This window comes from Bos mutus, chromosome 18, assembly GCF_027580195.1.
Source record: "Bos mutus isolate GX-2022 chromosome 18, NWIPB_WYAK_1.1, whole genome shotgun sequence".
In the NCBI taxonomy this organism is placed as follows: domain Eukaryota; kingdom Metazoa; phylum Chordata; class Mammalia; order Artiodactyla; family Bovidae; genus Bos; species Bos mutus.
In genome coordinates this window covers 6,381,386-6,405,008 of record NC_091634.1, presented here as the reverse complement: position 1 = coordinate 6,405,008, position 23,623 = coordinate 6,381,386, and the positions used below count along the sequence as shown (strand labels likewise).

The 23,623-nt window shown below is 57.1% G+C and overlaps 2 protein-coding genes across 10 annotated transcripts; both read right to left on the bottom strand.

Annotated features, from left to right (window-relative positions):
• Positions 1 to 676: 676 nt before the first annotated feature.
• Positions 677 to 16,475, bottom strand: KCNC3 (potassium voltage-gated channel subfamily C member 3). 5 transcript variants are annotated; one of them, XR_011467602.1, is made up of 7 exons: positions 15,974 to 16,475; positions 11,433 to 13,894; positions 6,266 to 7,373; positions 4,958 to 5,149; positions 4,579 to 4,705; positions 1,881 to 1,940; positions 677 to 812 (listed from the first exon to the last, which is right to left on the bottom strand). XR_011467602.1 is itself a non-coding variant. In XM_070387245.1 (6 exons), exons 2-5 carry the CDS (start codon positions 12,318 to 12,320, stop codon positions 4,602 to 4,604), a joined length of 2,292 nt encoding a protein of 763 aa, XP_070243346.1. In that variant the 5' UTR covers positions 12,321 to 13,894; positions 15,974 to 16,475; the 3' UTR covers positions 1,162 to 1,940; positions 4,579 to 4,601. The 5 variants fall into 5 exon arrangements, 1 of the variants encoding a protein (XP_070243346.1); XR_011467605.1 differs by having other exon boundaries at positions 4,579 to 4,675; XR_011467604.1 differs by having other exon boundaries at positions 16,288 to 16,475.
• Positions 16,476 to 16,541: 66 nt separating this feature from the next.
• NAPSA (napsin A aspartic peptidase) lies at positions 16,542 to 23,121 on the bottom strand. Of its 5 annotated transcripts, XM_070387264.1 has the most exons (11): positions 22,930 to 23,079; positions 20,662 to 20,838; positions 20,362 to 20,503; positions 20,126 to 20,249; positions 19,820 to 19,938; positions 19,277 to 19,476; positions 18,085 to 18,207; positions 17,733 to 17,877; positions 17,069 to 17,167; positions 16,659 to 16,882; positions 16,542 to 16,556 (listed from the first exon to the last, which is right to left on the bottom strand). In XM_070387264.1, the coding sequence occupies exons 2-10, from the start codon at positions 20,766 to 20,768 to the stop codon at positions 16,691 to 16,693; spliced, it is 1,251 nt and encodes a 416-aa protein (XP_070243365.1). In that variant the 5' UTR covers positions 20,769 to 20,838; positions 22,930 to 23,079; the 3' UTR covers positions 16,542 to 16,556; positions 16,659 to 16,690. The 5 variants fall into 5 exon arrangements, with proteins under 5 accessions (XP_070243365.1, XP_070243364.1, XP_070243367.1 ...); XM_070387263.1 differs by lacking the exon at positions 16,542 to 16,556 and having other exon boundaries at positions 16,587 to 16,882; XM_070387266.1 differs by lacking the exons at positions 16,542 to 16,556; positions 22,930 to 23,079 and having other exon boundaries at positions 16,587 to 16,882; positions 20,423 to 20,503; positions 20,662 to 20,801.
• Between the last annotated feature and the right edge of the window lie 502 nt (positions 23,122 to 23,623).

Here is a 23,623-nt window from a genome sequence, read left to right as displayed (position 1 = left end):
TCCCCGCCCCCCCTTCATGCCTCCGCTTCTACCATCTGAGCTCAGTTCCCGTTTTTGGCTTGGGTGACTGTTCCTCCTTCCCCCACACTGCTGCTAATTTTTTAAAAAATCAGTGCGTGATGGGTTGCCCCCCTGGGGTGAAGGGTAGGAGGCTAAGAGACCCTCCTGTGGTGTGGCTTAAAGGCCAGCCCGACCCTCTTGAAGGTCCCCACCCGCTTCCCAGAATGTCCCTTCCCTTGCTCGCGGCATGCAGCCCCCCGCGGCTTATTGCTGAGGTGGAGTTGGAGAGGGCGGGGGTCCAGGTTGGAGGAGGCATGCAGAGTTGGGGGGAGGCGACCCAAAATGTGATTGGCATAATTTGGACGTATTTACACGAGTTGATGGGGGGGGGGGGCGGGGGTTTCCTATGGCTCTGGAGACCTGAGAAGGCTTTTTTTTAAGGAGGGGCAGAGTTGGGGGAATGGGTTTTGGCTCCTCCCCCTCCATCCTGGGGGCCCAGGTCTGGGTGAGGGGCCCGGGGGTGTCTGCTGGCGTCGTCGTCTCCGTTGCATATTATTAATGACTTTTTTTGTTTTTGTTTTTGTAAAAAAACCCCTTTCCCCCACCCCCCACCCCCAGCTCCTTTGACCTTCTTCCCTGTCACCCCCGAGTCCCCCCACGGGGGGGAGGGGAGCGCTAGAGGATGGAGGGCAGGGTTGGGGGAGCGCGGCGGGCGGCCCTGGGGGAGCCGGGGGGAGTGGCAAGGGGGGCGAGGCGCAGGGACACCCCGCTCAGGCCCGCGATGCTGCTCAGGCTGCGGGATTTCTCGTAACCTGGGGGCGGGGGAAAGGGCAGAAACACAAAAGGAAGAGAGGAGATGCGGGTGCAGGCAGAGGGTCCAGCAGACAGCGGGACCCCAAGACAGAGGGAAGCAGGAGAGAAACAAACAGAAGGGATACGAGATGGAGAGAGAGACGGAGACAGAGACAGGAAGAGGTGGAGGGAGAAGGTGGGACACAGAAGGCAAGAGAGAGACGGTGGAGACAAGAGAGCCGGACACCAGGACACAAGACGACAGACGGCAGGAAACGGGTAGATGGACAGAGGCGGACCAAGGAGACGAGAGAGAAGTGAACAAATCGGACAGTCAGTTGGCATCGAGGAGAAAGGTGCAGACATGGGGAGGGGGGAGAGACTCAGGGTTAGGAGGCAAGGTGGCACCCACCGAGCCTCCTCCACCCTGCCCCCACCACCGCCCGCCCCCCCAACCCCCGTCCCCCCTAGTTGGCCCCCTCGTCTGAGGCAAAAAGGTGGGAGGGCAGCGAGGCAGATGGTGGGCAGCACGGGCGTGGGGAGGGAGCTTGGGTGGAATGCCAGTGGGCGAGCAGCTGGTGGGGAGGGCTTGGGAGGCGATGGGTGGGGCCGCAGGCGGTGGGGGGGCTAACCTAGACGGAGAAAGAGGAGGACGGGGCGTTGCGGTGTGGACTGTGAGGGGCTGAATGGAGCACAAGTCGGCAGTACCCCCCTGGGCGGGGCGGGGGCAGGGTGGTGCTGAAGGACAGCTCCAAGAGCAGTCTGATGTCGGCAAGGCTCAGCCGAAGGTTGTAATGGGCTGTCTTTAAAGGCTCAAGCTTTCAGATGGGAACCTTCTGATGGGAAGGTCCTGATAGCATCTGGATACTCAAGGGATTTAAGGCTTAGGGGCAGGTGTGGGGTTTCTTGAAAACTTAGGAATGTCTTGAGAGTTCTGCCAGTATCTGGGCTGTTCTAGGGCTTTCCTAGCCAGTACCAAGGGGTCACTCTGGACGTGGGCATCTTGACAGGAGGAGACAGGGCCTGGGGGGGAGTCGGAAGCCCAGTATCTTGGAGTCACCCCCTCCCAGCCATTCCCAGTTGCTAACCTGGGGGAAAGGGGCAGGGGGGGATCGAGGGTCTCGCGAGGTCTCAGGCGGTGACAAGAGCTGGGGACAGAAATACACAGAGTCACGGCGGGGGGAGGGTGGCCAGGGAGAACCCCCCAACACAGCCTCACTGTTGGGGGGCCGGAGAAACGCCGGGATCTCTTCCTCCTCTCTGGTGTTTTCCGCGGGAGGGGAGCAGTGAAATGGGGGGCGGCCAGAGACATCAAATATGGAAGGAGCTTCCGGGGTGGCTTGGGGCGGGTGGGGGGAGGATGAAGGGAGAGAGGAGGGGGAATACTGGGGAGGAGGGGGGGATGCGGGTCAGGTGCTGTACCCAGCAGCACCTGAGGGAAGACAGAGAAGGGGGCTGATGGGGTGGGTGGGGACCAGGTCAGGAGGAAGGGTCTTGAAAGAAGGGGGGCTAGGGAACAGTGGAGGGTGAAGGAGAAGTTAAAAGAGGAAGACAGGTGTGTGGAAGGGGTACGGAGTTGGGGGAGGGAGTTCAGCCAGCCCCATCAGCTCCAGCCATTATTTGAGTTCAATGAATGGATTTTGGCATTAGAGGCAAAAGAAGCAGAGACCCCCCCCCCGCCCAGCCAACCTCCACCAATCCCCCAACTCCTCCCGTACCCACATTCCCAAGTCCTCCTGCCCCATCCCTCAATTTCATAGGGGCCCATCCAGACCTGGGGGTGGGGGAACAAAGGGAGTAGGCAACACGGCTGGGTGCAAGCGGGGGATGGGCTGAGATGGGAACAGGGAGGTGGGGGTTGGTAATGAGATGACAGTGGAGGATGATGGGGGAGGTGAGGTTGCAACAGGAGAGGTCCAGGAATGGAACAAGAAGAGCCAGACAGTCCCCTCTGGACTAGGAGCCCGCAAGCCTGCTTCTTGTCCTGCATCTGCTCTGTGGCTGGCGGTTGGCCATGGCCCTCTCTGAGCTTCTGAAAGGGCCGTGAAAGAAGGGGCTTTAGATGTGGTTCTCCTTGGAGGCTCCCTGAGTCCTGCTCTGCCATCTCCTTAGGCTGTAGCTAGGGATTCTTTAAGCTGCATTTGGAAGGAAGACTCATAGGTGTTTGTTGAATGAATAAGTGATGGACCAGGTGCCTTCAGGTGGCTTCTCAACACTTTTAAGATCAAACCCAGCCTCTCACCATGGCCCAAAACACTTCCCCCTAGGCTCCTCCCCTCTCCTCTTGGCCATTCAACTCCAACCACACTTTCCTCCTTGCTATTCCTTTAACAAACCAAGGGCATCCCACCTCAGCACCTCAGGGCCTTTGAACTTGCTCTTTCTTCTGCTCGCTGGTCCTTTTTGAGCTTCAAGTTTTAGGTTGCCTTCTCAGAAAGACCTTAACAGACCCCCTTTATCTGACCTGGTTAGAGTAATTATCTTGTTTGTTTTCTGTTTCCCCCACTCATGGAGTGGAGAACTTCCCTGTAAAGGGCCAGATAGTCAATATTTCCAGGGCTTTGTGGGCCATAACATACATCTCTGTTGAAACTATTCCACTCTGCTGTTGTACACAGTGGCCGTGTTCCAATAAAGCTTTATTTACAAAGCAACTGGCGGAGAGGTTTGGCCCTTGGCTATAGTACATTGTCACAGGGCTCTAGAGTATCAGCTCTGTGATGGGAGATGTGTGCTTTGCGCCCTGCCAAATCTCCACTGCCTGGAACTCCACCCGCAATCATTAGTTGCTGAATGAATGAATGAAGTTAGGGGTTAGCTGGGGTTGTTGTGAGGATTACAGAATATATGGCATGTGGAAAGTGTGCAGTTATGTTTGCTGAATAATTCACCTGCTGTCCCCTCACTCTCTCTCTGACCTCCCCACTGTCCAGTCCTGGCCCTGTTCCTCTGCCTCTCTTCTTCCCCATCCCTGGAGCTCTGACCCTGGCTCAGGCTTTGTCCTCTCCCCTGGGACCCTCACCCCAGCCTCCACCTCAGCCTCCCCACTCCAGTGCCTCCTCATGAAGTCCCAGAGTGGACCTCAGTTCAGTTCGGTCACTCAGTTGTGTCCGACTCTTTGTGACCCCATGGACTGCAGCACGCCAGGCCTCCCTGTCCATCACCAGCTCCCAGAGCTTGTTCACACGCATGTCTGACCTGCTCCTTCCCAGATCCCAGGACAGGGCTCCTCAGCTCAGCCTGCTCTCCTGCCTCAGGTCTGGGTCTGCGTCTGCCTCTCCCACCAAACTGGGGGTAGAGGACAGGGTTGATGTGCTCCCCGTTGATTCCCTGTGCTTAGCACCGGGAGCATGTATGTGGGTGCTTGGTAAGTGCTGTCCAAGCCACAAGTGACTGCATAAGTGGCTGAGTCTTTCTCACCTCATCCTGTACTCAGAAGAACGTCCTGGGTGTATGCCCCCTTTTCTTGATTAAACAAACAAAAGTAAAACCATGGCGGGGAGGCAGGGGAAGAGATGTGGATGGGGGTGAGGATGGAGGTCAGTCGTGAGGCCATTGGGGTGGGGGGGTCAGGCACATGGTGGGAAGGGGTGGGGTGAGTTCTAGCAGTTAGTGAGAGGCAGGGCAAGTCCTGGGCAGATGGGTGTGGGGTCAGTGTCGGGGCTGGGGGTTAATTGGATGGAGCTGTTCACAGTGAGGGGGTGGGAGTCTCAGTCAGTGGGGGCTGCATGTTCTCAGATGGGTTAGTCGGGAGGGAAGGGGTTCACAGGGGTGGGGGCTACTTACCCCGGGGGGAGGGGGTTCGTCCACTAGGGGGATATCCAGGCTGCAGCGTTGGCGTTGAGGTCGGGCAAGAAGCTTGGGGGGCCTGGCTTACGCCAGTCTGGGGGGTGCAGTGGGGGAGCACCAGTGGCTGGGGGGTGGGGGAAGAGGCCAGAGGGTCCGGGGTGGGGTGGGGTGGGGGGGAAATGGAGATGCAATAAAGACAGGTGAAGGGTCAGTGGTGAGGAAATTCGGGGGAGGGAGTCTGAGAGGGAGGGAATTGGGGGCCAGGAGGTGGGGGAAGGGAAGTCCAGCACCTCCTCCCCCATCTCCCTCTCTGCCCTCCCCTAGGGGAGGGCAGAGAGGGAGGATCCCAGGTGGGGGCCAGTGGAGGGCACCTCACCTTTCCGGATGGAGCCATCAGGGGATGGGGCGTAGTCGGTGAGGAGGAAGCAGGCTCGGTCCCGGCCGTAGCGGCCCCGACTCCCAGGGGTGATGGGACTCTTGTCTTCCGGGGACATGGCGGGTTGGTCAATGGCCGGGCAGTCCTCGTGGGCAAGCGCAGCAGCTGCAGGGTCCCCATTGGGGCGGGGATCTGTGTTCAGAGGGGCAGACAGAGACACAAAGGCGACAGTGAGGTGTGGGAACTTGTGGAGGAGAGGGTGCCAGACGTGCAGGGGGTCAGGGGGGTGTGGCTGGTGGGTTTGGGGAGCAGGGTCATGGCCAGGAGGGTGTTGAGTCTTGGGAAGGACAGCAGGGAAGGGTGTTGAAGGCCAGGAAGTGGAGTCAGGCCAGGCACTGGGTGCCAAGAAGGGCAGCACTGGACCAGGGGGTTGGGTGTTTGGAGGGATGGGAACAGAAGAGGTGGCTGGGAAGTGAGCTGGGTACTGGTGGGCTGCGTGGTTGAAATGGACTGAATGAGGTTCAGCTGTGGTTGGGTGCGTGCTGTGGGATAGGTTTGGAAGGGTGGCTGGGAGGGATGAGGAGGCTGGGAGGTGGTTGTCTAGGGAGGGGTGTTGGACGCTGGCAAGGGCACAGTGGGGAGGCGTTGGGAAGGTGACAGATGAGGGAGGGGGAGGTGGGGGTCCCCTAGGCTCTGACTCCAGCTATTTATAATTGGTGTGAAACTGGGTCAGCGGCTGAGGGAGCAAGATGGGGGGCCGGGCGGCCCAGCTCCCTTTCTTGACCTATTTAAGGCATGGGGGTGGGGCCCCCCAAGCCTCTCCCTCCCCCCGGACAGTCGCCCCAATCCCTGCTTCTGAGACACAGACTCCCCTGGGGGGAGGGACGCACAGGCTCAGTCAACTTTCCTCTCATTTCCTTCATCACATAAGCTGCAGCTGCCCCTGGCCTGTTTCTGGTCCTCGATTCCCATGTGAAACTCTCTCCCCATGTCTCTCTGAACCACCCCCCTTTACTCTGAGTCCCTCTCACCATATGGCTGATCACTCTGCCCTCCCCCCAGACCCCCTGAATACCTTGGCTGTAGGTCTGTCTCTCCCTAAAACTCTTTCACACGAAATCTGCTTCTCCATCACTGCTTGCTTCCCTGCTTCTTCTCTGGCCTCAGCACCTGCTGTTCCCTTTCCTCTTTCCTGTGTCCGTTGGTGACCACCTCCGAGCCTCAGCACATACCTCCTGCCCCCCTCAGCACTACCCCACCTCTGCCTGCCCACTCCACCCCCCTCCACCCCTGGTGACCCCTCCTCACCTGCCCGGTTGATCTCAACCACTTCCTCCTGAGCCAATGGGCAGGGCTCCCCAGGGGCCGGCAGAGGAGGCAGCCCCATGATTCCGAGCCCACCCGCTCCCCCCCTGAGCAGCCCGGGGTGCGTGTGGGGGCCCGGTGGGTAAGCCCCGGCCACAGTCACCCCCATGGAGGGCGGGGTGATGGGGGGTGGGGGGCTGATGCCGCCGCTGCCATGGTGAGGAGGGAGGGGGGGTGGTGGGGGCGGGTCGGGCTTGCAATAGTTGGGCGAGCCAGGCTGCGGGGGCCGGGGAATGTGTTTGTTCTTCTTCTTGGGCAGCTTCTGTTTGGCCATGGCCAGCGAATAGTACATGCCGAAGTTGTTCACAATGACGGGCACCGGCATGGCGATGGTGAGCACCCCGGCCAGGGCACACAGCGCCCCGACCAGCATCCCCGACCACGTCTTGGGGTACATGTCTCCGTAGCCCAGGGTTGTCATGGTGACCACGGCCCACCAGAAGCCGATGGGGATATTCTTGAAGTAGGTGTGGTTGGAGCCCAGGATGTCGTTGGGGTCGGCGCCAATGCGCTCGGCGTAGTAGATCATGGTGGCGAAAATGAGCACACCCAGGGCCAGGAAAATGATAAGCAGCAGGAACTCGTTGGTGCTGGCGCGGAGCGTGTGGCCGAGCACGCGCAGCCCCACGAAGTGCCGCGTCAGCTTGAAGATCCGCAGGATCCGGACGAAGCGGACGACCCGCAGGAAGCCCAGCACGTCTTTGGCGGCCTTGGAGCTGAGGCCTGAGAGCCCCACCTCCAGATAGAAGGGCAGGATGGCCACACAGTCAATGATGTTGAGGCTGCTCTTGAGAAATTCCACCTTGTCTGGGCAGAAGGTGATGCGCATGAGAAACTCAAAGGTGAACCAGACCACACACACGCCCTCCACGTAGGTCAGGAAGGGCTCCGTCTCCACCTCCACATTGGTGACGTTCTCCGGCGGAGCCCCAGGGATCGGGGAGGCTTGCGTTACTGTCTTGTTACTGATGTGGATGAAGCCCTCATGGGTCTCCAGGCAGAAGGTGGTGATGGAGATGAGGATGAAGAAGAGGGAGGCGAAGGCCACATACTGTGGGGCAGGGTGGGAGAAAAAGGGCAAAAGGTGACCCAGGCATCTGGTCAACCAGCCATCTACCCAAGACCCTCCCAGTGGCCCCTTTCTCAGACCCAAACTCCAGGGGAATCCAGGTGTCCCAGCCCCAATGCGTCCATTGCTTCTTGCATCCTGTTCTCCCTAAAGCTTGCAAAAGGATCAGAGGCAGCTCTCCCCCAGCTCGGGAGAGGAGCTGGCCCCAGCCGCAGCAGCAGATGGTCCACTTCTTTCCTAGAAACAGCAATTTCTGGCTCTGTGCTCTGTCTCCTAGACCACCTCCCCCCCCACCACCACCCTCCTGTTCCCTGTGTCATATCTCAGGGGTCCCTGGCAGGGTCCAATGATTCTGCTGGGGGGTGGGGGAAGGGAGACTAAAATCATGCATCCTGTGTCTCAGAGGCTTTGGGGCTTGCCTTGGAACTGGGGGGAAGGGGAAGGGGAAGGGGAGAAGGTGGATGGGGAGGCAGAACCAGGAGGTGGTTAAGAGTAGGAAAGCCTGGGTTTGAATCCAGCTTTTTCTTTGCCTAATTGGGCAAGGAGATTAAGCCTTCTGAACCTCAAGTTTTGGTGTTTTATTTTTACAGGATTATTGTTAGGATTACATTAGATGAATATACAAAGGACTTGGCTCCAAAACCAGTGCTTGAGCTTTTGTTAGGGTATAGGGGCATCAGTTAAAGGGGGGCCAAGATTGAGACCTCAGGTGCCAATGTTTAAGGACCATGATGCTAATGACCGAGTCCGAGAAAACAGAGAAGGCTGGGTGAGGCCCTCACCCAGAGAAAACAGCAAAGGGGTGGACCCACAGAGGAGAGGAGCGGTGTCAGGGCTCTGAAGAAAGAAGAAAGTGAAGGGTCAAGACTGAAAAAAAGGGAAGATGATAGGGGTGGGGTTTAAGGCTCTGGAAACGAAGGGAATGTCTGGGGCTTGGGCATAGAAGAAGGGGAGAGGGTAGGGCTAGGTCCAAGGAGAGGTGAGGGGACTGGTCGGAGGTTCAGAGGTATGGGTGCCTGGATCATTTCAAGATGGGGAAGGATCTGTGTCCTGAGCGCACAATGGTGTGGGTTTTGATGAAGGCCTTGAGGACTGAAGGCAGGGTCAAGATCTTGAAGGCCTCTAGGAATTGTAGTTGGCTTTATCAAATATATAGAAGGGAGGTCAAAGCAGTAGGGTTAGTCCTGAGAAGGGGATGGGCGTTGAGGTAGAGGGAGCTTTAATCAGATAGGTAGAGAAGAGAGAGACAGGGCTGCAGAGAAGAGAGGAGAGCCAGTGTTAGGCTGCAGAAATGACCCTAGACCTTGGGGTAGCCTCGGGGGAGGGAGGGTCAGCGCTGGCCCTCTGCCCCACCCCCCTCTTCGTTTCTCCGCAGTGGTTTAAGAGGCCAGAGGCCGGCGCAGAGCGCATGCCCGGTCCCGCCCCCCGCCCCGCACCCCACTCCGAACCGGGCGCAGCGCGCAGGCTGCGGCACCGCAGTGGGGGCGGGCCGGCCAGGCCAGGGGGCGGGGCGCGCGGTGGCTAGCACCACGGACAGCTCCCCCGCCGCAGTGCGCAGCCGCAGGGACTGGGAGCAGTCTTAACCCCTACCGGGCCGGAGCGGAACAGCCGGTGCGCAGCCGCGGTGCCGCTTCACAGAGGGAGGCCACAGGCCAGAAGCTTGAGTAACTCCTTCCCTCCCAGGACACAGAAAGAAAGGTGGGCACCCGCCGCAGTGCGCAGCTGGACAGCGTCAGGATTGGTTTACCCCCTTGTCCCAAGATGGTTCAAAAGCAGAAGGGGTAGGAGAGCATGGAGTACCTGTAAGAAGGAAAGGGGAGATTACGGAGAGGGGAGCGAGGGGGGAGGAAACCGGACCCTCCGCTTTGCTCTGGCTTCAGCTCTCGACTCTCAAACTTTCACTTGAAGGCTAGAAAGTGCTTGACACTACATGGACACTCAAAACACAGCTGTAAAGTAAATAAATGTCCTCCGGAGCTGTCCTGAACCCCTAGCTTCACCTCAGGACCCTTCAATGGGGTCACAAGAGGGAAGGGCTCCCCAGGCCATGGAAGGAGGGTGACTCTCAGAGGCCTGAGGGGGCATCTAGGGCCACGTCCCTTCCGCACCTCCTCTCCCCCACCTCCCTCCACCCCAAACCCAAATCCTGCCAACTCAGCGCTTCCCGGGGAACAAACTTTATGCGGTGCCTCCGGGCCCCCCTCCCTCCCTCTCACTCCCTCCCCCGGCGTGAATGCGGCACTGCGGCTCCGCGTCCTTCCCGGCCCAGGACGCGGCACGGTGGGGGGAGGGTGCCGGACGGCTACTCCGGGTGTTTGGGTCCCCAAGAGGCTAGGAGGGGGGCTGGAGTCTCTCCTCTTTCCCTCCTTTTTCTTATTCCCCCTATCTTGAACTGTCCTCTCTCCATCAACACAGGGAGGAAGTTAGGAGGAGGAAGAGGTTCAAGTGAGAACTAGTGGGGAGGCTAGCTATTTAGCCAAAGAAGTTACAGATTTTTGAGGAAAGTTTTTTAGCGGGGAGATGAAGGGATCTTTGGGGGTAGTCTAGAATTTTGAGGGCGATAAGGCGGGAGAGAGGATAAGGCTGGAGTGTGGGCTCTTTGGTTCATTTTGCAGGGACAGGGGTCAGGAAGGGCTGAGGAGCCCAGTTCTAGGCTTCAGACTGGGTAGTGGGGGGGCGGAGGTTGTTGAGAAGGATGAAGCAAGCAGGGATTGGAGCCGGGGATGGGGGAACAGGTGGAAAGAAACCAGAAAGAACTGGGAGCTATTTTGAGAAGGAAGTTTTGGGTCTGAAAACTTGAGGGTCCCAAGGATTGAGGTTAGGTAAAAGTTCTGGAGCAGGAAGGAAAGTCATTTACTGACTAGGAAAAAGGCTGGGAGGCTGAGGATGGGGGTGAGGGTGGGGTTGTCCCAGAGATAGAAAGTGGGCTATGCAGTTTAAACAATGGAACGGAGAAGCTGGGAGAATCTGTGGATGAGGCAGAAGCGATTCTAGAGGGCATATGGGAAGTTCTGGAGATGAAAGACATTCTGGGGGCTCGGGACTCTTCTGGAGACGTTGAGGAGGAGTGTGAAAGCTTTGGGGGAAGTCTGGAGCTGTATTGAGAAACCCTCAGGAGAGGAGTTGGTGTGAAGAATGCGAGAAGGGATGTGAAACACAGAGGGGGCAGCAGGGATCCAGGAGAGAAGATGCCCCAAGACTCAGCGTGCAGTGAGGGTGACGGGGGAGTGTCCTAGCAGGAGCAAGTGGTTTGGAGGTTCAGAGGGGTCTGGGGGGCTCTGAGAGTGGGGTGAGAACTATTCTGAGACTTAAAGGGCAGAAGAAGCAGGAGGGCTCAAAGATAACCAGAAGACGCAAACTTGGAAAGAGGGAGGGGATTTGGAGATGGGCAGAGGGAGAATGAGAGAGGTGCTGGGAGAGCCTGCAGGACTGAAGGTTGGAGAACTGAAGAACAGGCTTCACGGGGTCTGTAGGGGATGGAGACAGTGTTCACAAGCCCTGGGACACTTTAAGGGTGAGGAAGCAATGTCTTCTGAGGATTTAGGGAGGTCCAAGAAAATGAAGGCTAGGGGAGAGTTCGCTGAGGGTCTGAAAGGTGCCCAGAGAGGTGAGAAGAGGTGAAAAGAGGCTGGGAAGACTCTGAGGGTTGAGGAAAGGTCTTCTGAAAGCTCTCTAGAGGGGTCCAGGAAAGGCGGGGGTGGGGCTGTTCAGGTAGGTTGTTTAGGATATTGGCCCATCGGAGAAGTTTCTAAGGGTCTAGGATGGACTAGAGAAGCAAGGTGGGGTTGAAAGGGGTCTGGAGGGCTCTCAAGGTTGGAGAAACATCTTCTGAGGATCTGGGGATGGCCAAGAGAGGTGGGTGTGTTCAGAGGGGTACGGAAGACCCAGGAATGGGGTAAGAGGCTTCTAAGAAACTGGGAGGCTGAGAGACCAGGAGGGTCTGAGAGGGGCCAGGGGCTGAGGGCGAGGATAGGGAGCGCCCTGAGGGTCTGGGAGCTCCAGGAGAGGGGAGGGGGATGGGGGCTTTGAGAGAGCGCTCACCCTGGCGGCCCGCGACGAGTAGGGGTCTTCGAAGAGCGCCCACACCCGGGGCTGCCAGCGGCGCCACCACGTGCCGCCCGCGCCGCCCGCGCCCCCTGGCGGGCCCCCGGCGCCGCCTCCCGCGTCCTGGAAGCAGAGGCGCTTGAGCTCGCCGCCGGCGCCGTCCAGGCCGCCGCCGCCCGCGCCCGCCTCGTCGTCCAGACCCGCGTCGTGGGCGCCCGCGGCGTTGGCAGCGTTGGCGGCGCCCGAAGGGTCAGGTGCTTCGAAGGAGTCGAGCGCTTCCTCGGCGTCCCGGTGCTGCCGGTAGGTCATCCAGCAGCAGGCCTCCACGTCGGTCTCGTCGATGCCCCAAAAGCCGAGCTCCTCCTCGAAGAGCGGCCCGCACACGTCGGCCGGGCAGTGCAGCTTGCCCGTACGGTAGTAGTTGAGCACGTAGGCGAAGACACCCGGATGCCGGTCAAAGAAGAACTCATCGGCGCCCGGGTCGTAGTCGAAACGCGCCGCCGCCTCGGGCTCCGTCAGGCCGGCCAGCCGCGTCCCCGGCAGGGTGCGCAGCGTCGAGCGGTACGTCTCATGGCGCACGCCGCCCACGTTGATCACGATCTTGCCACTGTCGCCACCGCCGCCGCCGTGCCGCCCCATGGCCGCCGCCGGCAGCCCGGGGCATGGCTCGGCGCGCCGGCCCCCGGGCCCGCGGGGTGCCGGGGGGCCCGCCGGGGACGCGGCGGGGCCGGGCTGTGCAGGTTGCTGCTGCTGCAGCAGCGGTGGTGGCGGCGGCGGCGAGGGCAGCGGTGACGGGGACTCGAACGGCTGCGGCGGCGGCGCCGGCTGCTGTTTGCTAGCCCCCTGGCGCCCGCGGAAGGACGAGACGCAGACTGAGCTCAGCATTGGATGGGGGGCGGAGCGGCAGGGGCGGGGCGCTGTGGGGGCGGAGCCACGGGGGAGAGACAGATGTGACTGGGTGAGAGGAGGTGATGGGGGAAAGGGGCGGGGCCGAAGGGAGGGAGAAGCTGAATTGATTGGCCTTGGAAGGGATGGGGGCGGGGCTTAAACTGAGAAAAGGACCCAGACTCCAACACTGACTTGCCGGACGGGGCGGGGCCGCACATGCGACACACCGATTGGGTCTTTCTGAGATAAGGGGCGGGGCCGAGCGAGGTGTTAAAGGGGCTGGATGGGACGCGAAAGTTGCCTGGTTTGGCCGCACTAGGAGGAGAACAGAGGAGGCGGGGCTAGATGTGAGAAAGATATCTGATTTAACTAAAAAAAGGAGCGGGGCGGATAGAGGAATAGGACTTGTCCAAGCTATTTAAAGGGGCCTGACCGAGACTGGCGGAGGCAGGGGTTGGGCCACAAGGCGGATGGCCGTCCGAATTGGATGGAGACGGGCCTAAAGCGCCGGCAAGCAGTACCTGGTGGAGTGGGGCAGATGGGGACTGCCGGGTTGTGATCCTAACATTGCTTGGACGGGGCAGGGCGGATCTTAAGAAGAGGCAGGGCCACAGAAATTAGAAAGTCCTAATTCTGGGAGGGTGAGGGGGCGGGACTGGGCGAGGGGCGAGAACTGGAAATGAAGAGTGGCACTAGGCTGGACTGAAAAGGAAAAGAGAAAGGGGAAGAGGGACTAAGACCCAGTAGAGAGGGGACGGAATGGGGCGAGGCCTGGAAACCTGAGAGCTTCTGACTAGGTCTAATGGAGGAGGCGAGGTAAAGAAAGTACCGGGTCGGAGCTGCAAACTCGGCCCGATTAACCGGGCCTGGACCAGAAGAATGCCAGGATGGATGGGAAGAGACTGTGAGAGGTGGGTGGGGTCCACGAATGGTAGAAAACGTCTTGAATTGCCTGTGGAAATGCAAGACTAAGAGAGGAGAGGGGCTTTAACGGACTTGAAAGCAACCAGGGTAGGCGGGGGCGGGGCAGGGCTAAGAGTGTAGAGAATGGCTAAGGAAAATGTGAGACCTGCAAAGAGTACAAGGCTATCGGAATGGACGGAGCGGTGGAACCTACAACGGGAAGTCTTGGAGGCCAAATAACCTGGGAGAGAGTCTTAAGGATCAGCAGGGCCTTAAAGGGGGTAACGCGGTGAGGGAAAGGGGACAAGGTATAGATAACGGCAGACTGCAGCCAGGAGAACCGAGGGATGGATGGGAACTGGTGAGGAGAGTCTTAAGGGAGGCGGAGGGGAGAAACCAATAAAACACCGGGAAGCACAGTCTAGGCTGAGGAAACAGGCGGGGCCGATAGGAAATTGGGCGGAGTCAGGTGTCAGAGCGTCCTGGAGAGAGGGCGGGGAGACCGCGGCGGGGCCAACGGAGGGCGGGACCAGAACTAGGCGGACCGCCTAGCAGCGGGTCCGGCCCCGCCCCCTGGGCGGGCCTAGCCGCCGGGTAGTAGAGCGCAGGCGCGGGGCAGGGGCCGGGCCAGCGGCTGCTGCTGGGGCTGCGACGGCCGGAGGCGGTGCCTGTGGGAGGGAAGGGGGCTGGTCAGGGGCTGCGGGCCTCCCCGCTCTGCACTATCCCCGGCAGGTGCGGCGGCTGGTTGGTATCGCCTCCCTACACATCCCCGCTCCGGCTTCTGTGTCTCTCATCAGTGTCTCTTTTTCTCTGAATATCTGTCCCCCCGCCTCTGCCCTTATTCCTTTGAGACTCTGACCCCTCCTTTCTAAGTCTCTGCGCTCCCTCTGGGTCTCTGTCCCCCTCCTCCGAGTCTTACCTCTCTGCTCTCTAAGCCTCAATCTCCTCTCCCCGGACCATGGCGGGGTCTTCCACCCTCAATGTCTTTCTCTTGGCCTCTATCTTCTTCTCTGATTTCTCTCTCTCTGGCCTCTTTCTCCTCTCTTGGGTCCCTGAACTCTTCTCTCTGGGTCTCTTTTCCTTCCTGTCTCTGTCCTTCCTCTTTGTGTTTCTGTCCTCAATACTCCCCTCCCGCCAGGGTCTCCTCCGTCCTCTCTCTGGGTCTCGGTCCCCCCAGCTCTTGTTCTCTGACCACCTCCTTCCCTGCGTCTTTTCCCCCTCTTCCGTCTCTTTCGCCCCTCTGTCACTGCCTTTTCTCTTTCTGTCCTGTCTCTTTCCCTCCCTTGCGTCTCTACCCCCTTCTCACCCGTGCCTCTTTGACCCCTTTCTGAATCTGTCCCCCTTTTTCTGGGTCTCTGTCTCCACTTCTTTGGGGCTCTGTTCTGCTGTCCTTTGGCCTCTGTCCCTCTCCTGGATCTCTGTCCCTCTCTCTCTGGCTCCCACTGAATCACCCTCTCTAACCCTCATCCTGGCCAGGACTCGAGGCTGCGTCACTGCAGAATTGCAGAAGTGGGGCCCGTCCTGCGGATCTGGGAGGTAGTTTCCTTCGACTCCCCCACCCGCAGACCTAGGATCCCCCACTGCCCCCTGACCCAGTGTTCTCGGGCAGTCCTCAAGCTCCCATGGGACCCGAGAGGACATCGGGACTTCCTACTCTTCTTCTGCTCCAAATTCTGGTGTATCCCTAGGCAGAAGCTGTGAGTCCTGAGGTGAAGGAATGGGCTTGCGTTGAGTGAGGCTTTGGGGGCAGGTGGGGGTGGGGATGGATCCTAGTAAAGGGGTTGAGTGGGCATTAGGGGCTGGGAGTAAGCGCTGGGGTAAGGACCTAAGTCAAGTATCCCCCCTTATACCCTCCCCCCCAACCCCACCCAAACTCTGTATTTTTCTGCATTTGACAGCAGCCAGGCACTGGATCAAGTTACCAAATCAGCATTTTTGCAAAGGTCAGAAGGTGCGGAAGAAGGTGCCCGGGCAGAAGGGAGGGGAGGAGGAAGAAGCGAGGAGGCTGAAATAGGGGAGAATATGGAATGAGACTCGGGATTAGAGACCATGGGATGAGGGGAAGAGGTTTGGTCAAGGATGATCCAGATTCCATCAGGCCCTGGGAAACGTGGATGCCCTCACTTCCATATAGCCCTCTCCAGGCCCCACCGGGGTATGAGGGGGGATTTATGAGCCTGGATTCTCCATCCATACGGAAGGCTTCTGACGGCATAAGGAGGGCTTGGGCTATGGGACACCAGCTTGGCAAACAGACCAGAGGGAAGTGGACTCGATTTTTGGCGACAGACACCAGGGGAGGGGAGGTCAATGTTCACGTCTTCAGACCATTTCCCCACCCCTCCTCCTTCCCCATCTATCCTTTCCCAGGCCTTCAAGACACAAAATTCCTGAAAGCCCCAAACTCTCACCCTCATCATCCTTGGCGCCCCCTCCTAACTCTCCCTCTCTCATTCCCCAAAGCCCTGGAATTGTTTCTGACTTCCAAGACCCCTTCCTTGTTCCTCTGCCCACATTCCTACCAGATCCAAATCCAGGACGGACAGTCTCCCCCAGGCACTAAAGCTGAAAATGTGGGAACTCTCTGCCTCGGATCCTTGATCCCTCCGAGAGACCCTCCGAGTACCTCTCCGCTGTAATCTTTGAGTCCCCGTCTCCCTTGTCCCCCGCCTTCAAAACTGGGACTTGGGCTGTCTTACCACCCCCAGACCCTGAGCCTTCTCCCCCCACCCCTCCTCCGTACTCACCCCAAGTCGAGGCGGGGCGGGGATGGGGGAATCCGGGGCTGGAGGTGGGGGGAGGGGTGACCCAACCCCGGCAGCTCTGGGCAGCTAGAGGCTGCGGAGGGGGGAGTGACATCATCGCCGGAGGAGGGGCGGCTCAGCTCCCCCACCCACCCGGGGGCTTCAAGCCCCGCCTTTTTGGCGTACCCAGGGGTCCCGAAATCCCAAAGGTCGAGAGGAGGAACAGGAGATAAAGTGTGCGGGAACGGTATGCCCTCCCCTTAGAACAAAGGTTGGGAAACCCTTTACGGTTTCAGACACCCCCCCCCCACTGCCACCTGTCGCTGCGGTCGCGACCTGTCGCCTCCTACGCGTGTTGTGGCTACGCCGGCCCACGTCAGAGCGTGAACACCGCTCAGACTACAACGTCCGTGATGCTCTGCGGCGTCGGGTGCCTTTGAGGAGAGGCAGTGTAGGCGAGGGGCTTCATGGGCTTCGTAGTACAAGATCCTTCCACTGGTGTGATCTGGTAGAAAAGGAGTAATGCCTTTCTGTCTCAACTCCAGAGAGCCGGACACTAACTTTTTTCTCCCCTTAAAATCTCCCCCTAAAAAAAAAAAGAAGAAGAAGAAGCGACCTCGATAAGTTTGATGTAAATAGTAAATCTTTTACTATCAGGGTGTGCGCATGCGCCCAACCAGAGCCTCACCCTAAGGACTGCGCCTGCGCAAGCTCGCCCCTTCACTGTCTTGTTCCGCGAGGTCGAGCGCGGGCGAGCCCAACTTGGGCGCCGCTTTTCCTGTCGCCACGGTCGAAGACGGCCACGTAGCTACCCAAGAAGACATCACCGAGGATCCAGAAGGGCCCTGAGGGCGGAGGCACGTCCAGAGCCATGAAGCCGGACAAACAGACACTGAAGCCACTCCGAGTAATCTACAGGGCGATAAGACCAGTCACAGGTGTCACGCTCACCGGCCTGCCTTCCTCCTAGGAGCCAGAGCTTCGCCCTGCCCACCCCTAGACGTGTTTCTGTGCCGCTTGCTTGGACCTAGTGACGTCTCACTCCCAGCCCCACCCTTCCAAACGCGCCACTCTGACGTCATTATGACGGCCACCTACCTGGATGACGTAGTCCTGGGCCGTGAGGTTAAACCAGACCCCCCCAAGAAGGAAGGAGACTGGGGGGAGCGTTGGGATTTTCGAGCATTCGATGTAGTACTGAGGAAAAAGAGGAACAAGTCCGAAATGAGGGATTCCTTCTCGGCTCAATTTTTTTCTGTGACTCCCCAGTGCCGCAGGGTCATGTCCATTTTGGGCAACTAGGTGTTAAAGACCTTGTGTGGTCAAGATCTCCTGTCTTCTGTAGCCTTACTGGCTCTTCCTCACTACTGTATAATTGTTGCCACTTATCCTAGGCTCCCATTTGATCAGGTCCTCTTTACCTCTAATTGAAAATCAAAAGCTGGTGGCTCACGGGCCATATTGGGCCTGCAGGTATATGTAACTAGTCTTATACTCATTATGTTCACTCACTCTCATCCAGTAAACCTGGATCACCATCCTCTCCTATGCACTGTGACACTCAGGATAGACTCTAGGGAAGTGTCTTTGCTTTCTCCCACTACTCCCTCCAACCTCCCACTCACAAGGTCCAGTGCTTTCTGCCCTGGGATGCCCTCCTACCCATCTGATTCCCACCCTCAGGCCATAGCATCCTGTACAGTGACCACTGTTAGATCCCTGTGAGTCTCCCCAGCCCATGTGCACCAGACCAGGTCCTCACCTTCCCCATCAGCAGGGGGACTGCCCCAATGGCTTTCTGCAGGGCCCGGATCTCCTCAGTGGGTCCTGTGATGAGAGACGTGCCTGTGTCCAGAATGGCAGCACAGCCCCGGGCACAGAGAGTCAGCCCTGTGCCCACCTGAACACTGTGAGGCAGAAGGGGGCAGTCATTAGAGCGGGCATCCTACGAGGCAAGACCCCCAGCCCTCTCTTCCCTCAGACCTAGGAGTCCAGGCCCACAACCCCTTCTCCATCAGACCCAGGAATGTGGATCCCCAACTCCCCTTTCCCCAGGACCATGGAGTTTAGGCTCTAGCCCACTCCTCCTAGACCTAGGAGGCCAGGTTCCTCACCGCTCCATGTGGATCTGCCAAAAAGCAGGGATCGTGACTGGCACAAAGGTGAGGGGTGGGATGTAGTGTGCTGGGTCTGAGCCACCCAGGACCAGCTCTCCTCCATCAGCTGCCTCAGGGTTCCTGCAGAGGCAGACAGTCATGGGAATTTCTCCTGTTAGCCCCAGGAAAGGCCAAGGGAGGGACTTCCTGCCAAAGGGGTGGTGTCTGGTTTCTAGGTGGGATAGTGGGATGCAGGCAGGACCTCAATGTGGGGACTGGAAGCAAGGCAAGAAGTGAAGAGAAATGGGGATTTTCTTGGGGGAGGTTAGGATTTCAGGGTCTTGGGGGGCTTCTTGAAGTGGGCATGGGACTTCTTGATTTGCCCATAGAAAGTAGGACTTTGAGGGGAATAGAGCATTGAGATTTCTGAATTGGCTCTGGGTGGCATGATTGAGAGGAGTGAGGCACCCCAGGTGGATGATGAGACTTTCTGAATTGCATGTCTAGACATTCAGTGGAATTAGACTTCAGCTGACTGAGAGTGGGAATGGGGGTTTCGGGTGAGGACTTCCCAGAAGTGTGGAAGGACAGGATCTACTAAGTGTTAGGTGGAAGAATTCTCTGGCAGTCCAGTGGTTAGGACTCCGCACGTCCCCTGCAAGGGTCACCGGTCCGATCTGTAGTTGGGGAACTATGCTGACCGGGCAAAAAGAAAAAAAGTGGATGGGACTTCCTGGGTTGGACATCTAGATAACTAAAAGACATAGAATTTCCTCCCTGCAGACTTCCTGAATGACACCTGGGGTTTTTTGAGTGTAAGGCTTAAGCTTCCTAAAAGGTAGATGGGACTTCTTAGGTTAAAAGGGGCAATTCCTGACTTCTGATGTGTGTTCCCAAATGTAATTGGGATTTCTTTATGCTGAAATGGGGTTCTTAAATTCAGTATTTGATGGGGTAGGGTATGGAATTTCCTGGTTTGAGTTTTGAAATGTGGAACATTTTAAATGATGGTGAGTTTCTTCAATAGGTCTCAAGGTGTTGCTTAGCGAGTGGAAGTTCTGAATAGGGTCCAGGTGTTTCTCCTATTGGGACAGTGACTTCCTGAATGGAGGGTGGGACTTCCTTTATTGGGCAAGGGACTTCCTGAAGGAGGGCAGAACTTCCTTCTTGGGACTAGAACTTAAGCGGAAGGTAGACCCTCATCCGTTACCTGTTGAGGTAGAAGGAGAAGACAGGCTTATCCAGTAGGCCCCGGTCCACCAGTCTGTCCAGCGGGGGCCGAACTCCTCCCACGGCCAGAACGGGAAAACCGAGGCCCAGTATCCCATCAAAGTGGGCAAAAGTGAAGACCAAGCTGGGCTCCCACAGAGCCTCCCCAAAAGTCACTGTTGCACCTGTGATTCCCCCAATCTGGGGTAGATTCAAAAGGAGTGAGTTACTTCCAGGAGGACGTTACCTACATAACTCTGAGGTCTCCCAAACCAGGGCATGAATCCCAGATCGGGTCCTCAAAACCCCCTGAAGCTGTGAACACCTCCAACTGCCTAGGAAGCTCTGCCTGGAAAAGCCCCACCGCTGCCTAGGAGGCCCCGCCCCACCCTCCTTCCTCCAGGAAGCCCCGCCTCCCATTTCCGAAGCCCTGTCTGCCTGTTTACCCAGGAGGACCCGCCTCTCCAAACCCCTCCCTAAGCCAGATAATGTTAGAAATGGGCTGCTTCTAGGCTCCCGCCGTCCCGGGAAAAACGTCACGCACAGTCAGCTTGTCCTCACTCAGGATGCCGGCTAGGCGCCCGGTTCCATATTGAATGGCAAACTTGGTCCCATTGGACCGGAAGGAGCTGGAGGCTTTGGGGTTGAAGCGGTGGTGGAGCCCTAGGTTAGAGGGTCAGGGAGACGTCACTGGGGAAGAGGGGTCTTCCCGGTGCCTCCTGCCCCTCTGGCCAACTCACCTGTGAGGGTGTGTCGGAAGGGAACAGGTCTTCAAAAACCCTAAGACCAGGCCCCGCCCCCCTTCTCCCTTTGCCCGAGTTCAACCTTAATTTCCCCTATGAAAGCTCACAGCAGGGTAGACTGAAGAAGTGGCATCTCACAGACGGAACCCAGAGATTGGAGGAGCCAGTGTCAAAGACGACAGAGAAGTTTTGTGGGGGGGTCCCCAGCCCAATTTCCCCATAATACTGGACCTGATGGCAAAACAGGAGAGGTTGTGGATGAAGAGCTTGACTTGAAGGCAGGAAGGATGGGGTGGGGGCTGGGGGAGGTTGGGGGGGCAGCCTCTGTAGGGCTGTGACTTACGTTCATGTAATCGGAGAGAGGCACAAAGAGGGACTTGTTCCCAGGGGATGGAGCCGCCAACCTGGGGGGCTCCGCTAGCTTCTCCCATCCCCTCGGTGGGTTCAGGGCCTTGAATCCAATATTGACTCTTCGAAGTGGGATCCTGTGGGGGAAGAGATGCCAACAGTTCAGGAGCTACCCTTTATAGAGATCCTCCATAACAGACTGCCCCAAAGAGGATATGATGACAGTGTAAACATTTCCATGGTCCTGGAGTAATGGTCACTACCCGTTCAGTTCAGTCACTCAGTCACATCCGACCTTTTGCTACTCCATGGACTGCAGCACACCAGGCTTCCCTGTCCATCACCAACTCCTGGAGCTTGCTCAAACTCATGTCCATCGAGTCGGTGATGCCTTCCAACCATCTCAAACTCTGTCGTCCCCTTCTTCTCCAGACTTCAACCTTTCCAAGCATCAGGGTCACTGCCAGGAGCCCTACAAAAGCGACCTTCCAGAAAACCCCCACCAAACACCTACCAAACCACAATGACAGATTCCCCCTGAAGACTCTCCCAAGAGCAAACCATCCCAAACAGACTCTCCCCAAAATGTTTCAATAAAAGACATTCCAAATGATGTAAAATAAGCCATTCCAGAATGGACGTACATGAAGTTCTCCCAAGATTCTAACATATTCAGGGCGGGGTGGGCAGATGGATTGAGAGTTTGGGATTAGCAGATGCAAGCTGTCAATATTTTTAATATTTTATTTATTTGGCTGTGTCAGGTGTTAGTTACTGCACACGGGGTAGTGGCCATTGTTGCAGCATCTTTTAATTGTGGTATGTATTAAGTGCAGCATGCAAACTCTTAGTTGTGGCATGGAGGATCTAGTTCCCTGACCAGGGATCAAACCTGTGCCCCCTACATTGGGAGCCTGGAGTCTTAGCCATTGGATCACCAGGAAAGTCCCGGAAACTATCAATATCATATATATAGAATGGATGAACAGCAAGTTCCTAGTGTATAGCACAGGGAACTATAGTCAATATCATGTAATAAACCATAATGGAAAAGAATAGGAAAAAGAATGTATATAGGACTTCCCTGGTGGCACAGTGGATAGGACTCTGCCAGCCAGTGCAGGGGACATGGGTTCCATTCCTGGTCCAGGAAGATTCCACGCTCCACGAAACACCTAAGCCCATGTGCCACAACTACCAAAGCCCACAGGCCTAGAGCTCGTGCTCCCCCACGAGAGAAGTCACTGCAGGGAGAAGCCCTCACACCACAACGAAGAATAGCCCCCGCTCGCCGCAACTGGAGAAAACCTGTGCAAAGCAATGGAGTCCCAGCGCATCCAGTGGTTGAGACTCTGAGCTCCCACTGCAAGGGGCGTGGGTTCCATCCCTGGTCAGGGAACTAAGATCCCACATGTCTCAACTGAGAGGTACTATGCCACAGCTAATAGATCCCACATGTCGAAGAGAAGGTCCTGTACGTCATAACTAAGACCTGGTGCAGCCAAATAAGTACATATTCAAAAGTGCAATTGGAGAAGGCAATGGCAGCCCACTCCAGTACTCCTGCCCGGAGAATCCCAGGGACAGAGGAGCCTGGTGGGCTGCTGTCTCTGGGGTTGCACAGGGTCGGACACAACTGAAGTGACTTAGCAGCAGCAGCAGCAAAAGTGAAATAAATTTTAGAACTGCTACTTTCTGATTGAGTAGGTGTCTAGGACGGAGCCCAAAGATTTGCATTTCTACCAGGTTCCTGGGTCCTGCTCATGCCAGTGCTGTTGGTCCTGAGTCAACACTCAGAGAGTCTCTTTGCATTAACTTGGGAAGTGGCCATGATCTATTAGGTTGAAAAAGTAGGTTAGCAAACATCACGTGCCGTAATCTTTCTGTACCTGCTTGTAGTTTCTCCTTGGGGCTCTGCTCTCCGCAATGCCCTCCCCCGATCCCCCCGCTCCCCGCCATCCATGACTCAATCTTTGAGAGGCTTAAGAATATGAAGTGGGGATAAAATGTTTCCTGGAAGAGTAGACCCCCTCTTGCCATTAAGAGTTCCAGAAAGTGGAGAGAAGAGAGTAGAGGAAGGGAAAGACTGGGGGAGGCATCAGAGGTGGGGGTGAGTTCATAGGGGTCCCTAAAACGGGACTTCTTGAGACCTCAACAGTTTGGAAGATGAAAAACTGGGGGAGTCTCAATTTAAATGTCACAGACCTGTCTCTCCAAGTTTTGTTGGAAGAGGGGTGTCACAGGTCTGAAGATTTCAGCATCAGATGATCACAGCTCAGAGTGGGACCAGCAGAGTCCTTCCAAAAATGTGTACTTCGGGATGGGCCTCAACCCAGGGTCTCAGGGTGGAGGACCCTGGACTGAAAGGGCTTGGGTCTCAGGAGAGATCAGGGAGGAGCCTTCAGTGGGTGAGAGCCCAATTCAGAGACCCAGGAACCGAAAAGATAGGAATCATGGATGCTGGGGTGCCAGGTTTGGAGTCCCTGAACTGGGGAGCCCTGGACTTGAGGGCAAGAGGGAGAGCATCTGTCCCAGGTTTGAGGGTGGTGGGGGTCCCCAGTACCGGATCAGCGAGGCCCTGGCGGGCTCCAGGGTCAGGAATGGAGGCGGCAGCAGCAGTAGCAGCAGCAGCGGTGGCAGAGACATCTCCAGGGACCCGTGTGGACCCAGGCAACCTGCAGCTCTGTTTTCAGAGCCGTTTTCTGTTTTAAGGGCGGAGACTCCACTCTGGTCACTGCCCACTCCACTAAGACATGGAGTTTTTGATGGGTGATGTGGGGATAATGGGTGGTGCTTTTGAAGGGATGGGCAGAATATTTTTGTAGGGTCTCCGGAAATATTATCCTATGTTACTGGCGTGGTGGAGGGTCTTCTGTGCCCTGCCCCCTCCATTCTTTAGATATTGTCTCTTTTACTTAAACTTTCACTTCATTTTTTTCTGAGACTCATTAACCACAAGGGTTTTCTTGGGCCACAAAAGGGATGGGCAGAGTGTTTGTGAAGGGTCTGGGGGGAGGGTGAGAGAATCAAACTGCCAGAGTACCAAGAACCCTGCTTCTTCTTTTTTTTTTTGTAAGGTTTTCTTGGTGTGGACTGTTTTTAAAGTCTTAGTTAAATTTGTTACAATATTGCTTCTGTTTTCTTTTCTTTTCTTTTTTCATGCTTCGTGTGGGATTTTGACTCCTGACCAGGGATCGGACCTGCACCCGCTGCACTGGAAGGCAAAGTCTTAATCATTAGACACCAGGGAAGTCCAA